Source organism: Triturus cristatus, chromosome 5_1, assembly GCF_964204655.1.
Source record: "Triturus cristatus chromosome 5_1, aTriCri1.1, whole genome shotgun sequence".
NCBI classification, from domain to species: domain Eukaryota; kingdom Metazoa; phylum Chordata; class Amphibia; order Caudata; family Salamandridae; genus Triturus; species Triturus cristatus.
Genome location: NC_140587.1, coordinates 538,261,339 through 538,278,069, shown reverse-complemented (window position 1 = coordinate 538,278,069; position 16,731 = coordinate 538,261,339). Strand labels below are relative to the sequence as shown.

The 16,731-nt window shown below is 43.6% G+C and overlaps 1 protein-coding gene across 6 annotated transcripts in view; it reads left to right on the top strand.

Annotated features, from left to right (window-relative positions):
* Nucleotides 1–16,731, top strand: part of HNF4G (hepatocyte nuclear factor 4 gamma) — a 514,515-nt gene that overhangs the window by 380,264 nt on the left and 117,520 nt on the right. For all 6 annotated transcript variants that reach the window (XM_085605410.1, XM_085605412.1, XM_085605413.1 and 3 more), the window contains one exon: nt 1,490–1,584. In XM_085605410.1, coding sequence (XP_085461536.1) covers nt 1,490–1,584 — 95 coding nt within the window. The remainder of the gene's footprint in view (nt 1–1,489; nt 1,585–16,731) is intronic.

The following is a 16,731-nucleotide window of genomic DNA, read 5'->3' as shown; positions in this document are numbered from 1 at the left end:
TTGAAGTGGGAAAGTCTAATGGTTCAGGAAAAATCACAAACTGAAATGAAACCAATACAAACATGTACATTTGGTTGCAGGGTGCAGCTGCAAGCAGGTGAGACACTCTCCCAAAAACATATGTCAGCCACTGGAATCAGGGGAAAGCATTTATATTTAGATATGAGCAGTGCTTTACGTAGGGTGAAAAGCTTCCTAAACAAGATGTATTTGGGGATATGGTCTATGGCGCCTAATTATTATGACAATTATTATTGGGTTTCGATATAAATGCCGAAGGCCATGAGACGGTTTTGTCCACATTGCATCCTACCAAAAATGCAATGCCCTCACGGTACATTAGTGAGATTTGCCCTAAGTACCAAGACATTAGCTTGCGGTGCACACAATTACCTGGAAGTACACCTGAATGCCTATTATGCTCATCATTGTAGAAGACAGTATGCTCAACATGAGAGGAAACAATGTCAGTGACACAGAATATATCTCCAAAGGACACTGAACAGACACAAATACACCAATGGGTTAGTGCACCTGCTGCACACATCCTTTAGATCACACTGGCAATGCAATTATGTTGTCTTCTGATGGATGAGCGAATAGGGTTTTTCTGGAGTCAGTTTAAACTTCATGTTAGAACAATCTATGTTAGGTTGCTCACATTTCGGCCTCTGCACTGTGCTGCTTTGTGCACTTACAAATTGCTTGCTGAGTTACCAGACCTCTTATTTTCAGGTGTACCTCAGCTGTATTGTCCAAAGCTTCTCTGTTTCTTTTCTAGAACTAGTGCAACAACTTTGATTTCATGTTTATTTTTATCCCATTTTTCATGGTATTTCTAAAGTTTGCCTACATGTTTAAATGTTATTGACTGCAACATGTTTACAGTGAGTCTCAGCGGTTTATTAATTCGGGTTAATAATTTTATTTCTGGGAGAAAGTGCCATGTTTGCTTTATTACCCCCGTTTCTTTGAGACTTTTATAGACTTATTCTGCCGTTCGTTTTTTTACTCTGTGCATAAGGTCACTGCTTAACAGGTCCCATTGCAAGTGGAAAGGGATGCTCGAGCTTGAATTTCATGAGGGAGGTGCACTGTGGGATAACTTGCAGTTAGGCAAACAGGTTCTAATGCAAAAGAGGGCAAGTTTGCCCCTGGGACATTGGTCATGGAGGAACTAGGAGTCACCCCCACCCCACTAGATGTCAGCCTTCTGTGAGTTTGTATATTATAATATCTTTGAGATGAATGCACATCTAGGTGATTGAGGATTACATTATAGAGAAGCATTTTATATAAAATGGTATTTGTTTCCAGTGTTTCTTTAGCTTCAAAGAACTTTTCCCAATAAATGCAAAAACACCCTTAAATGTTTTTGATTCTAAACAATTTAGGTGAGGGATTGTATACTCTGTGTTTCACAGAGATTAGAGAGCACCATTTTGAAAACCAATTTACATCTGCAATCACCAATGTTTATTTCTGTTAGGTTCAGTCGACAATGTGTGGTTGATAAAGACAAGAGAAATCAATGTCGTTTCTGCCGTTTGAGAAAGTGTTTCCGGGCAGGGATGAAAAAAGAAGGTAAAGATTATATTTTGATACATTTATATTTCTGAATGTTACAAAAACAAAGAGTTGCAAGAAATCTGAATGATCATCTAGGGTACGAAAGAAGGGTTGGGTTGTAAACTCCGCTCCAACGGCGGAGTTCATGGAGCTTTGCTACTCCGTGCTCTGCTTGCAGCACAAAGTTCTGCAAAAACCGCCAACCTCTGTGTGACGGGGTTTACTGGCGCCCACCTCTACATTGACAGGCATCATGACAGGAACACATGTAAGCCAATGTGTGGCGATGAGGAGAAGCTGGGAAGACACAATCCACCACTGACACCAAGTAGTGAAAGTGCCCAGCTTTGTGACCTCATAAGTGACCTCTGCAGCTCGGGGATCAATGAGGAAATATAAAGCAGCTCTGTTAAGACAACTAAGTATACCCCTATACGAATGTGCCTATGTTGGGGGATCATAACAGATGTTGTGTTTAATGCAAGGTGCTCATTATAAAACAGTACTTCCATTTCCTGCTTTCAGAATTCAGGATCTTGATGCATCCCACACAGGTTATTTTTATTACTCGAGGAGTAGTTACATTTCTCTGCCCTTCTCTGAGAACTGTAACTGCTCTTCCTTGTAAAGATAACCTGTCACAGCCTGGTGGTAGCATCTCATGTGACCGTCTATACTGAACTGACACTTCCCTTGAACTGGCCCTGCAGAATCCAGGACAGTCTGTTTCAAGTCTCTAATTAACCTCCAAGTGATTTAATTTGAAGAGCACAACTAAATGTTGGTAGGCGTGTGCACATCTATGGTAGTCTATTGCATGTTGATGATGAACAGATCCTGTTTTTGTAAATTTACATTTAAATTGTGTAAATTATGCATGGGTTTGTATATAACATTTATCGAATTTCACACTAGTTTAAATTGTACTAGTTTCCCTGAAAAATATATGTTTCCATAAATTGATCTCCTTCCTGCACAAAACCTGAAAGTGGGCTGAATGTTGTCACATTTTCAACAGTAATAACGCCAGATCTGTGTGTTTTTTAGTTAGGAATTTTTATGTTGCACGAGTAAACATGCATGAGTTTGTAAAATGTTAGGAGCATAGTTAGCAATATCTCTCTCATCTTCTCCGAAGTCCGTTGGTGATGCCCACTTCAGGTAAATCTAGTGTGATGTTAGGTATGCATAATAAATGCACATGTTGTGTACATTGCACATATGTGAAACAGAGTCACACTCGTAAATGACGCATTTATCAACGTGTGATGATCATGGAAAATATATGGATGCATGAATACACACTTTGTGAATAGTGTCAAAGGGTTAAGGTGCATTATCCAGATGCATTATGAAATGTCATCAGATGGTGGAAAATTGGTGGAAAATTGGAAAATTGATGGAACGAGATCCGGGTGCACTTCTAGATTAGGCAGCATAATCATTTTAAATTCAACAATGGGTTGAATTAGGTCTGGCCAGAAATGAAACGAAGCCAGCGAAATTCACAAGGTTGACGTACTTCTTATTAAGAAACATGTTGTTTTTTTAAATTTCACAATACATGTTTTTGCCTATTTTTTTGAATGCAGGAAATTAATTCATGCAGAAATTGTCACACCAAAATCTTGGTATGCCCTTACCCATCTTCTGCCATTATCATAATGATTTTTTTTTAACTTAAAGCGTGCTATCAAGTAAAAAAGTAAAGTAAGATATTGGCAAACCACATATCATTCTAAACAGTAAAATGCAACAGTAACTTTCTGACCTGGAGGTGCCTGCAGGAAGCCGTGTGTTATTAAAGAAAGAGTTAGCAGGGTAAGCCCCAGCCAAGTCTTGTATTTCATGTGAAGAGGCGAAAACACGCGTTTCCCTGGCACTGGTCACGTGAGGTTTAAAGCCCTCGTGTTACATTATAACATTTCTGATAGGAAAGGCACAAACATTCTAAGCCTCCCTGCAGTTAACCCAAGTAGTAGAAGTGTGAGAAGACATCATTCTCATGTTTCCTGAGCTGTTGGGTATGTACTGCAGGGTACGGGTGCAGGAAAAATGTGCAAGGCATGGCATAATGAAAACTGCGTTTCATTAGATCCAAATCACAAGCTATTATAATTGACTTCTGGGGTTGTAATTTATGAAAACATGAATATGTTCCACATTAAAGTGCATTTCCAGCGCCATATGCAGGCCTTGGTTTCAGTTCCGCAATAGGAGGGAGTGTCACAGCTTAAGAGTGAAGTACCCCATGAAAGCCTTTTTATGTATTAGTGATGGCATAGCATGTTTGCTGCAGGTCAGGAGTAGGTGCCTAGGGTAATAATTTGACTCAAAATTATAAAGACATATTTTTGGAAATTGAGTTACTGGTTGAGGGGGATGAAATTCTACTCAAGCAGCAATCACAATTCTTGTCAGGGTGAAGCGCAAGCAAACCCCAAATTAACATGTGCATAACTCTCTGGTAGCTTGGCATGAAAGTCGTCAGGCTTAACCTAGAGACATAATATTTATGCAACACACAAGCAGTAATCAACTGAAAACACAACCCCAGAAAATCCCGCACTATTTTAGAAGAATAGAGTAAATTGTAATAAGTTATTTGATACCAAAACAACAATCCAATCACTAGAACCAGAGATATGCAATTTTAAAGATTTAGATAGAAATAATGCTTAAAAGCGCAAAGCAGCAAGGGCCTACAGGCACATTTGCGTCGCCAGAACATAATGTTTTTGATATTCTGGTGGCACAATGTGCCACAGCATATTTATAAGGCCACATAAAGCTACTTTACGTGACTTTTCATGGCATTATAAATATGTTCCCCTTTCACACAGAAAACTGCATGAAAGAGGCATTCCATGGGTGTTGCTGTGATTGTTCCCTTGCAACACGCATGAAACCAGACACATGCCCAGATTTATGAGAAATCGTAAACCTTGGAATGCATCAGAACCTAACGCCACCCAAGGGGTGGTGTTAGGGAGGCGCAGCAAGGTGAAATGTTTTAATTTCTACTCGTGCTTTCCTTTTTCTATGTGCGCTTCATTCTGCAGCACACACAGACAAAGAAAATCGCCTGGATTTATTGATTTTGTGCAGGGAGGTGTCCCTTCCTGTACAAAATCAATCATCCCCACAACGCCGGCTCCCTTGCACCATGGTGTTGGTGCATGGCAGTCCATTGTTAGCCAGCGCTGGGGAAAAGGACAGTAATGCACCGTATCACATAGATACAGCACATTCCTGCCCTTTTGTTTTGACGTAGGGCAGCGCAGTAAGATTCCTTGCGCCGCTGCCCTATGTCAAAACCTCATAAATGAGGCCCCAACTGTGGCTATCTGGCCACGCAGTACCGGGACAAAGTCACAACTTCAGGCCAACCAAAATGGAGCATGAGCCTGATACCGGACCAAGTATGGCCCGCTGAACAAAGTACCTTAAATCCTGGTTGCAGAGTGTTGTGAGGCCCGTGTCGAGGATACGTCAAGCAGTGGCAGTTCTGAGCAGCTGTGGTGCTGAGATGTGAGGTCCTGTGTTGATGCTCAGTACAACAGTGATCCCAAGTAGCGGCAGGGTTGTCATGTGAGGTCCTGCATCGAGGTCCCTTGTTCAGAATGCATCGCACAGCCGTGGTTCTGCGGAGCTGCTGGGCTGCAATGTGAGGCCCGGCATCGAGGATGCGTCATGCAGCAGTGCTTTTGAGGAGCTGTGGGGTCCTGCATCAGAGATGCATCGATCAACAGCAACTCTGATGCGAGGCTATGATGTGATGTGTTGTGTTGCATTGGCTCTGCTGGGACCACAGTTGGGCTGGCAGAGCAACTTCAGGCACACTTCCATGAGTTCAAGAATGGGGTGGCACTACTTGAGAGAGGTAGGACTCACAGCAGGCTGAGTACAGGTTCAGGGCTTGAGGTGATTGGAGCCTTTTCTGTGACTGAGGCTCTGTTCAGGAGGCCAGCCAACTAGCCCTTGTATTACTCTGGTGGTCCTGGGTTCAAGATGCAGGTCCTGTTCTTCTCAGGCAGCAAGGCAGCAGAGTAGCAGTCTTTCTTTCAGCACAGCAGCAGCCCAGCTGTCCTTCTTCTGAGTCTTCACAGACCCAAATGTTTAATGAAGAGTTGGGGCAGGGGGTCTAGTATTTATACCTGGTGCCAGCTAAGAAGTGGTAGACTCCTCTAGAGTCTCCCCCTACAGAGGTGTGTGGAATTTCCTGCAACCTGGCCCTGGCCTCAGCTTCATTGGGGGCACGATAGACTGCCGTGAAACCCTTTGTGAATGTGCTGAGGCAAAGTCTTTGAGATGTGCACGTGAGGTAGGTGGCATCTCATCCCCCTCATGAAGTCAGAAATGACCAATCCTGCCATCACCTATTCCCCCTTTGTCTCACTGTCTGGGCAATGCACAAAGAACAACTGCCAGCTACACCTGTGACCCAGGATACTTGCTGCAGGCACCAAATGGTTGAGACAAGAAAATGCCAGCTTTCTAAAAGTGGTATTTTCAGAACTGTGACTTAAAATCCAATTTTACCATCTAAAGAGGGTTTTAAATTACCATTATTTAGGGACCAAACCCAACTTTTCTACCTGCTCTCCCAATTTAAATGTATCACTTACTAAATGTATTAAGGTAACCCAATTGTGTTCAATGGGAAAAGCAGGCTTCACAGTAGTAAAAAAAGAATGTAAGAGTTTTTAATTCCCAGGATATTTAATAGTCAGAACTACATGTCCACCTTTTTAAATACACTGCACCCTGCCCTATGTCTTGATTAGGACCTGTCCTAGGGGTGAATTATATGTATTAAAAAGGAAATTCTAGGCCTTTCAAAAGGTGTGTTTTTCCAGGGCGAAATGGAAGGTTTAAAGTGCACACACAGGCTGCAATGGCAGGCCAGAGACATGCTTAAAGAGCTACTTAAGTGGGTGGCATAATGAGTACTGCAGGCCCACTAGTAGCATTTAAATTACAGGCCCTAGGCACACGTAGTTTCACTTTACTTGGGACTTACACATAAATAAAATGAGCCAGTTGGGTGGTTGCCAATGTTGCCATGTTTTAGTAAGAGAACATAAGAACTTTGCACACTTTACTACTGCTAACCAATGCTAGAGTCCTAAGGCTCTAAGTGGGATGGGTATGCCCAGTCATGGGTCCCTTGCTTGCTGTGCCACTGGATTCAAGCTAGCCTGGCTGATAGGGGGTGATATGCCCAAACCAGTCCCAGGATGCCTGTTTCCAGTCCAGGGAGGACCTGGCTTGGCAGTTCGGGCTGGACTGTATCCATGAGGTTCATGTTCAAGACTGATTTGCGTATGTCTGGGTCCAAACAGGGGTGGCATGGTGAGCAACAGAGCAATGGATTTAATCTAGATCTCTTGACTGTGGGTGAATGTTTGATTTGTTCAGCATTCCGTCTGTCATTTGTTTGCACTGCATTTCTTGCCCTAAGTGGGATGGGTATGCCCGAACATGGGTCCCTTGCTTGCTGTGACACTGGATTCAAGCTAACCTTGCTAATGAGGGGTGATATCCCAAAACCGGTCACAGGATTCTTGGTTCCAGTCCAGGGAGGACCTGGCTTGGCAGTTTGGGCTGAGTTGTTCCCAGGAGGAGCAGGACTGTTTCCATGAGGTTCATGTTCAAGACTGATTTACATATGGCTGGGTCCAAACTGGGCTGTCATGATGAGCAAAAGAACAATGGATTTAACCCAGAGATCTTGACTGGGGGTGAATGTTTGATTAATTCAATATTCCGTCTATCATTTGTTTGCATAGAGTCCTAAGACCAGCAAAATCAAAATCGGCAAAAACAGGAGGATGGAAGGCAAAACGTTGGGGGAAAACTACATCAAGGATGTAGGGTGCAACACTTATCTTTTAAAGTACTGAATTTGACTTTTACAATTCAGTATTTGCAGAAATGATGTTATAATAGAATTTGTTAAATTAAATCAATACTAAATGTCAAAGAATGCATTATAGTGATAAATGAAAACATAGATTAGTAATATGAGTCTTCATGACATGGAACCATATTTTACCACTAAAGATGAATTTGAAGTGTTCTGTGATCCCAGTGATGTTACTGGTCAGATTTGAAGTGCGCTGTTCGTGTTGTTTGATTCCCAGTACTAAAGTTTTAGGCCAGTATTTGGGCACATTGTCACAGCTGTGTACCCACATAAGGTCTCTTACTCAGTGCCTGGGTCAGTTAGTGGTAATTGGGCAGTTATTTGGTGATTAGCTATTGTTTATTACATGTGTCCAAATACCTTGGGTACTGTTGTACTGCACATTGACTTCCACATATTCCTGTATGGCGCGGTTGAGAATTTAAGGTGTAGTCCAGGAAGGGATGAAAGTTTGGAAGTCTGATTCAGGAAAACACAAATTCATATTACTAAACGTTATTGTCCAGTTAGGACTACGTACAAGAGATCTATATAGAACAACATGTAGAATAGCAAAAATAAATATGCACACTTAAACAGAAGGTCTTAATTCCCTCTGGGATGAGAGTATGACTTTAAACAGTTCAATAGCACCTACACATTACACAGTGAAGGCGTACATTTCTGAACAACATAGGAATCAATCCACAATGTTGTTTCAATGTAGGAAATTTTGTGGATCTTATTTTATAGTTATTTGCACTTGAGAGTCAGACCTAGTTTAATGCCATGAGTGCCACTTACTTGCCAAATAAAGTTAAATACTTTTTTCATTTTTAATCTCTTTTACCCAGCAGTTTCTGGCTGGCAGGCAGAACCCACTGCCTTTGATAGGATGAGTATGTTGCACTTGTCTGATAACGTGTGCTCTCCTTTGGGTAACTTTGCACAGAGCAGTCAGGCTTATCCTCAGTGTCAAAGTGTAAAGTATCGGCACAACCCCTACCCCCGCAACACACTGTGTATGCTACAAAAAGACTCCACACTGTATGTATAAGATACTAGTCTTTGTATTACACACACACATTGAAATAAAAACGATATACACATTGGATATATACTTTACAGTTATATTATTAGCAGCAGAACGGCATGAACATATATGTACTAGTCATAGTTATTCACTTGCCACTTTATCCCCTCAGTCTCATAAGCACCATAAACCCATGAGCGTACTTCCCCAAGGTGTTCATGATCGAAGCAGTCCCTCCCACATCAAGAGCGAAAGAAACATATTTGCAGGCTGCTCAGAGGTATTCTATTTTTCCGCTAACACATTAGCATAAAACATGACATTCCCAATTTTGCATACCCCACACAATTGTAATGGTCAAGAAATCATAGGTTCTGACTTTGTGACCCAGCCTCTCAGCCACTCAAACTACACCAGCCACTGATACACGTTGCACAATCTGACAACACTTTGATTAGATTGATGTGACCACATAAAGCGGAAGGATACAGTTATATGTTCTTTTACATCCAGATTAGGTCTTCAGGCACCCAGCAGCACCTTCACAAGAGTGGGATCACTATCGCTGTAGGCAAAAGACTGTGACACCAGAAGCTGGTGCACTTTCAATTTGGAGGATTGTTTCCCCTTCTGCGGAGGTGTGCGCTGCAGTTGCTCCAGTCAGCCAGCTGTGGGTGCACACAAGGCACAACAAGACTCCTTGGGTCAAGTCACGGTGTTCTCAACAATAGATTACATAGTGGACCGGGTCCGGAGAGAGAGATCCTGCGACCCAGGACTGAGGCCCGATATCAGGCACTGTCGGCCTCTTGATCTGGAGGTCAGAGACCATCTAGACTGCCAGCTGGGGTCCCAAAGAATCAGCAAATTTCCCCCAACACCCCTTTGACACCACACACTACGGAGTGCGAGCTAACGCAGGTTTCCACTTGTAAGCTTGGGTCCCTCAGACTCAGCAAATGTCCCCCGCACTCCTTAAACTCCTCACTCTACAGGACCCCCAGGTGGGCCACTGATCATTATGAGCACACTTTGTGACACAGTGTGAATACTGCACACATCAGGACGGTCTTTATCCCAACCGAAGATCACTTTCACCTTTTTCTGTCGCACCCTACATGGTCCTTATGATCTTGTGGAAGCGGGGAGATCCTTCCTATCCCTGGGATATCGTGGACAGGAGGCCAGCCGACCGGTCCTTGGAGAGTGCTTAGGGACCTGGGCCATGACACAGAGCCATGAGCACAGAAATGCCCACTTTCCCATAGTGGTATTTTCACAGTATAAATGTTGAATCCATTCGCACCACCGGAGAGCATTTACCACTACTAACTCATCGATATCAAAAACACTTTTCTGCTACTTTTCTGCATGTAGGAAATACAGCTCAATAGGCTTTCCACGGACCCCCTCATGTCAATCCAATGTGAGAAGCATGCCCTACCACACCGAATACACCATCTGGTGCTGTTCACCACCAGTGCATGTAGCACACATGCCCTATCTCTAACCAACACTTCACCCTGTCCCCAGCGAGTACTCCAAAATAGCGAGAGACATGCAGAATCTTGGCAAGTAGCTTTTTAAATGCCAAGTCCAGTAACATTAACCTGCACACACAGGCTCCATCATGGCAAACCTGAGGCACATTTAAAGAGCTACCTCTGTGAGTGGCACAACTGCTGCATTTGAGTTACATGCCCTAGGTATATGACTTACCCCAAGACATGGGGCTTACAAGTAACTCAAATCAGCCAATCATGTATACACCAGTCACCAGTATGTATATGACAAGCACAGCCCTTTGGCACTGAATGGCAGTGTCAAAGTGCTTAAAGTCCTACACCAGCAAAACATGGTGCAAACAGAGTTTGGAAGCCAAAAGTATCAGGGGAGACCATGCCAAAAGACACCAGTTCTAACATAAACAATGTATTTTAACCCCTTGCATGCTTCTGACGGAACCACTCCGTCATGTGTCACGGGCGCCGTGTGCTCATGACGGAGTGGTTCCGTCATGCTGCGCCCGTTTGCGGCCGCTCCTCCCACGCGGCGCTGATTCCCCGCCTGTGCGGGCGATTAGCGCAAGTGGGTGGAGTCATGACGGAACCACGCCGTTATGAGCACAGTTCGCCCGTGACTCATGACGGCGTGGTTCCGTCATGAGCATGGCGGCGTCGCAAACCCCCCCAGCGCTGCAGCGGAATTCGCGCCGCAGCGAAGGGGTTAAACAATTTATTTTGCTGCTTTGGCAAACTTCTTTCTTGTGAATATGCCCCAGCTATATGCATAGTTCATTATTTATGCCTCTTGCATGGAAAGGTCTTCCAGCTGCAACCACAGCATACCATGGCTGCCCCCCTATTACAACATAAGAACAAGTGCCTGTGAGAGACAGCAAGAAAATATCTAATGAACAGGTAGTAGAATCATGGAGAGTCGGCAGGGAGTACGACTCCTAAGGTGCAAGAGCCCTCACACTGCTTCAATGCCCTACGGGCACCCACAAGGGGGCTCTTTACTGGTTTGTGTGAAACCATAAACAGCAAACCGAAAAGACCTCAGGTAAAGAGCCTGTGTGCCTGTCGGGCAGTGCAGCGCCGACATGGAGCTTGCTCATTCATGAAGCATTATGTTCTAGTTCATTTGGAGCACTCATGCTGGACATTTAAGCTCTCCTTGTCTCCATCTTTTCATAGATAATTGTTGTCCCCCGGTTAGCACATGGGTGGTGACTAAACTAGGTTTTATCAGAATTAGTAGTTTTCTTGCTATTTTGTAATCTTGAACTTATTGCATTTGTTAGAAATGGGGTCTCAGGTTGGCAGAGGTATGCACCCAATCCAAGTAGGGACCAACACTCTAGTCATGGTAAGTGAGATACACACTCTAAATTAAACTGTGCTCACCCTCTGGTAGCTTGCACAGAGCAGTCACGCTTAACTTAAGAGGCAATGTGTAAAGAATTTGTGCAACACTTATTACAGTAAAACAGTGAAAAACACCACAAAAAATGATATACACCAGGTTAGAAAAATAGAGCTGAATTTAATGAACAAAATAAGACCAAAGCTACAAAATCTAATACGCAGAACCCGAGTTTTGATTTTATAAAAAATATTTTAAAATATAGTGCTCAGATTAATAAAGCGTCAACCGGGGTTATCTAGTCACACTGGACCAGGTTAAATCTGGCTGTGATGGACAGTGGGTCGGATGCAGAAGCCACGCAGGCCCCACTGAAAATGAGGACCTTTCCAGAGGATGTGTTGACGGCAAGAGCAAGATGCATCGGTTACGAGTCATGCAATCGGGTGATGCATTGTTGTCGTCGGACCTCGCAGATGAGTCCTGCATTTTCATCGTCGAACCCCTTTGTGGTAAAGGCGATGCGTCATCCTTGAGCCATGGAGTTGAGTTCTAAGAAGTTGTTGAGCCCCTTACAATGCAGGCAAAGCGTAATTGTCTGGCCTTTTGTGTCATCGTTGAGCCATGCAGCAATGTCCTCGTCGAAAAGAGAATGCATCACTTCCGACTGGCCCAAAGCAGGTGATGTGTTGGTTTTTGAAGAAACACAGTTGCAGAACCCTTTTAGGGCCCAGGACAGGATTGGCTCCTCTGAACAGGACTCACAATTGGAAGAGTCCTGAAAATGGAGCAGAGTTGAAGGAAGTCTTTGATGTCCCTTAGGCTTCAGAACAGGAGGCAAGCCAGCAAGCCCCTGCAGTCACTTGGTTCTGGGGATGTAGAGATTCAGGTCCAGTCCTTCTCACCACCAGGCAAGAGGCAGCAGGGCAGGAACAGCAGGGCAGGAATCCAGCAAAATCAGCAGAGTCCAGCAGAGTGTCAGTCCTTTCATCAGCACAGCAGTCCTTCTTCCTGGCAGAGTGTTGTCAGGTCCAGAGTGAACTGAGGTGGTGGAGTTAGGGGTCCAGTACTTATACCCAGTTGTGCCTTTGAAGTGGGGGACACTTCAAAGAGAGGCCTTTGAAGTCCGCCAGATCCCTGCCCTCCCTGCAATGGCTTCTGACTCACTACAGGGCGGTATGCATCTCTTTGTGTGGGGATAGGCAGAGCCTTATCCAGATGCAAGTGTCAGCTCCTCCCTCCCATCTAGCTCAGGGATCCTCATCAGTCTGATGATGGGCCATCAGCATGTGAATGTCACTGCTCTGCTCCCTTTGTTTGTGTATGTCTACAGGGAATGCATAAAGTCCAGCTGTCACCCACCTCAGGCGTGTATTCAGAGAGAAGCAGAGACACAGAATGATTTAAAATCTGACTTCACCAGAAGTTTTACATTGTGAGTCCAGAGACACCAAACTCAACATTTGTATCTTGTCCCAATTGAGAATTACACTTATAAGATGCAATAATGCAATCCCAATCGGGAATTACACTTATAAGATGCAATAAGGCAACCCCAATGTAAACCTATGGACAAGAGAATCCTTGCACTAGTGAAAAATGAATTTCAGAGTTTTTCACTACCTGGACATGTAAAACTTAAAAGTACATGTCCAATGTTTTAAATACACTTCACTCTGCCATTCGGACTGTCCAGGGCATAACTTAGGGGTGACTTATATGTATTAAAAAGGAATGGTTGGGCCTGGCAAGTGGGTTACCTTGCAAAGGTCGACATGGCAGTTTTAACTGCACACACATGCTCTACAATGACAGGCCTTAGACATGTTTTAGAGGGCTACAGATGTGGGTGGCACAATCATTGCTGCAGGCTCACTAGTAGCATTTAATTTACAGGTCCTCGGCACATGTAGTGCACTTTACTAGAGACTTATAAGTAAATTAAATATGCCAATGGTGTATAAGCTCATGTTAACTTGTTTTATGGAACAGCACCTGCACTTTAGCCCTGGTAAGCATTGGTAAAGTGACCAGAATTATAAATCCATCAAAAATTAAGTCTGCAAAACAGGAGGTCAGAAAGCAAAAAGTCAGGGAAACCCACGCCAGGTCTAACAGTATTGTAAAAGTGTAATTTCCTGTGATTGATTCAGGATCAGATGTCATGTGGCATCACTTCCTGTGATGCCATGGGGATGTCATAAGTGGTGGAGGTCCAAAGGGTATATGATGTCAGTTCCACTACCTATGGCAATTTTAGAAATTGATGTGTATGAATGAGATGTAAGCCGAAAGGCAATATTTTTTAATTAATTCCATATATTCTTTTATAGTCTTCGATACAAGGATTTCCAAACAACTTGTTCCATTATCCTTTGAGTACTGCTCATTCCCTCTGTTGCCTCTCTGATTAATATTAGTCCTCCAAATTATGTATTGCAGTGCCAGAGTACCCGTGGGGTGTTTGTTGCGCTTAATAAATATATACATACATACATACATTATGCTAATTTTTTAATGATAATTCCAAATAACTGATTTTATCTGCTGCAAATGGGCATTTGTGTAATAGTGTGGAATACATTAAATCCTTTGAAAGAAATGAAAGATATTTATCTTTCTTTAAAAAAGGATCACTCTTAATAAAGTAAGGGGATGATCCACAAAGGAGTTTGACTGAGTGAAGCAGTAAACCACAGGAGTAAAGGGGGACAAGCCACTGAAGGCTCAAACTAGATGCCTCCCTCTGGTTCATTTAGAGGATCTCCAGGACCCTGGAGCCCAAAACGAGCCAAGTTTTTATGTGGCTTCTGCTGCCACCCAGGCTCTAACATCACATGCCAAGGATTAAAGACAAACATTAACTTTTAGTGTAAAAGATGTCGGACAGAGAAAGAGATTCTGTTAGAAATTGGGTTATTTGTTGACTGGGGCATGAGCTATGGTCAAGCAGCAAATGCGATCCTAGTCAGGGTAAGGCACAAGTAAATTCCAAATGAACCTGTGCTCAACCCCCTGATAGTTGGCATAGAGCAGTCAGGTTTAACTTAGAGACAATTTGTAAAGTACTTGTGCAGCACTTCAAACAGCAAAACCTTGACACCACCATGCAAAAAGGACCCTACAGCAAGTTAGAAACATAGATCTCAATTTAATAAATAAAACAAGACCAAGACAACAAAAATCCAATTAGTAAAACCTAAGATATTACTTTTAATGTTTTAGGCAAAAATTGTGCCAAAAAGCACAAAGCACCAACTGTGAATATCTGGTCATGCCGGACTGGGACAAAGTCACTAGTTCAGGCCGACCACAATGGAGCAAGGGCTGGCTACAGGGACCTAGTTTGGCCAGCTTAACAAAGTACCTTAATTCCTTGTTTGTGGAGCGTTGCAAGGATCTGCATCGATGATGCGTCGCGCAGTTGAAGGTATGCGTCGGTCCCGAGATGTGGTGAGGGTTTGATGTGAGGGCTTGCTCGTTGTTGAGGATCCTGTCAACAGAACTTGCAATGCGCAGTCCGGCATTGAGGATGTGGGGCGCAGTTGGGGCGAAGAATCGGTTCCAAAGAGCTGTGAGGCTGTGATGCAGAGTCCAGCATCATCGTTGAGGCTGCTGTCACTGAGGGATGCGAAGGCCTGCACTGGGGAAATGCCATGCAATTGGGGCGATGCAGCATTTTTGAAGAGCTACAGTGCAATGTGGGTCTTTGCAACAGTCCAGTCCACAAAGCAGCAGTGATGCGACAGTTCTGCTTGGGTTCGCGCCGCTCAGCAGAGGAGATGCATTGATTCCCCTGGATCCATAGAGGTTGATAAACAACTTAAGCCCACTTTCAAGGGTCCAGGACTGTGGTGACACCCCTTGGCAGGGTAAACTAGCAAATGGCAGAGTCCAGGGGCATGTGGAAGGTAGTTAGAAGTCTCTTGTGTCCTTGTGGATTCAGATCAGGATGACAGCCAACTAGTCCCTGGGGTCACTCTGGGTGCAAGAAATGAAGCTCCTGTCCCTCTCACCTAGACATAGGACAGTAGGTCTGCACAGCAGGGCAGCAGCTCCTTCAGAGCAGCAGTCCATTTGAGTGGCAGTCCTTGTAGCTGCACAGCAGTTCTCTTCCTGGCAGAATATCCACGGGTACAGAAGTGTACTGAAGAGTTGGCATCTGAAGTTCTAGTTTTATACACAGTTCTAGAGGCATGCCTTTGAAGTGCATAGATGCCATTGCTTCCTGGCCCTGGCGCCAGACTCACTAAAAGGGGGTATGCAGCCCTTTGTGTGGAGAGAGTACACAACCTATTCGGGTGTAAATGAGGCTGGTCCCAGCTGCTCCCACCCATTCTTCCAGTAGTGGCCTTTTAAATCCCACCTACACTCACATTGTGTATGGCTGTTTAGGAGGAATACACAAAGCTCGACTGCCATCTTTACCCAGTCACGTGATCAGAGACAGGCTGCAGGCACCAAATGGCAAAGGCAAGAAAATGCCAACTTTCTAAAAGTGTCATTTTTAGAATTGCAATTTAAAATCAGACTCCAACATAAGTTAGGATTTTAAATTGTAATTCCAGAGATATCAAACACAAACTGTTTATCTCTTCCTATTTGGAAATTACACTTCTAAGATGTAATAGGTAACTCCAATGTTATCCTGCGGGAGAGATAGGTCTTGCGGTAGTGAAAAACAAATTTAAAAGTTAATGTCCAACTTTTAAAATACACCGCACCCTACACTGGGGCTGTCCACATCCTACCCTAGGGGTGACTTATATGTATTAAGAAGAAAGGTTTGAGCCATGCTAAAGGTTTATTTTGCCAGATCGAAATGGTAGATTAAAACTGCACACACAGCCTCTACAATGGCAAACCTGATACACGTTTAAAGGGCTAGTTAAGTGGGTGGAATAACTGATGCTGCAATCCCACTAGTAACATTTAATTTACAGGCCCGAGGCACATGTACTGCCACTTTAATGGGGATTTAAAAATAAACTGAAAATGCTGATTAGGTATAAGCCAATGTTATGAAGTGGTAAAGTGTGCAGAGTCCTAAGGCCAGCAAAAACAGGAGGTCTGAAGGCAAAATGTTAGGGCTAAACCATGCCGAGGAGGCAATGTCTAACAGATACCATCTACGGACTGAATTGCACAACATGAAATATTGAAATCTGAAATTAGCCCCATCTTCCTTGTTTGACCAAATTGTGTGAGCCTAGAACAATATTTTATTTCACTGTGCTTCCTTATTCTTTATTACTGTACGAGCGCCTTGAAATACACAAGGTCAGGATGTGCTCAGTAGAAATACATTTCTTGTATTTGATATAGTGGACTATAATGTTGCTCCATTTATAAA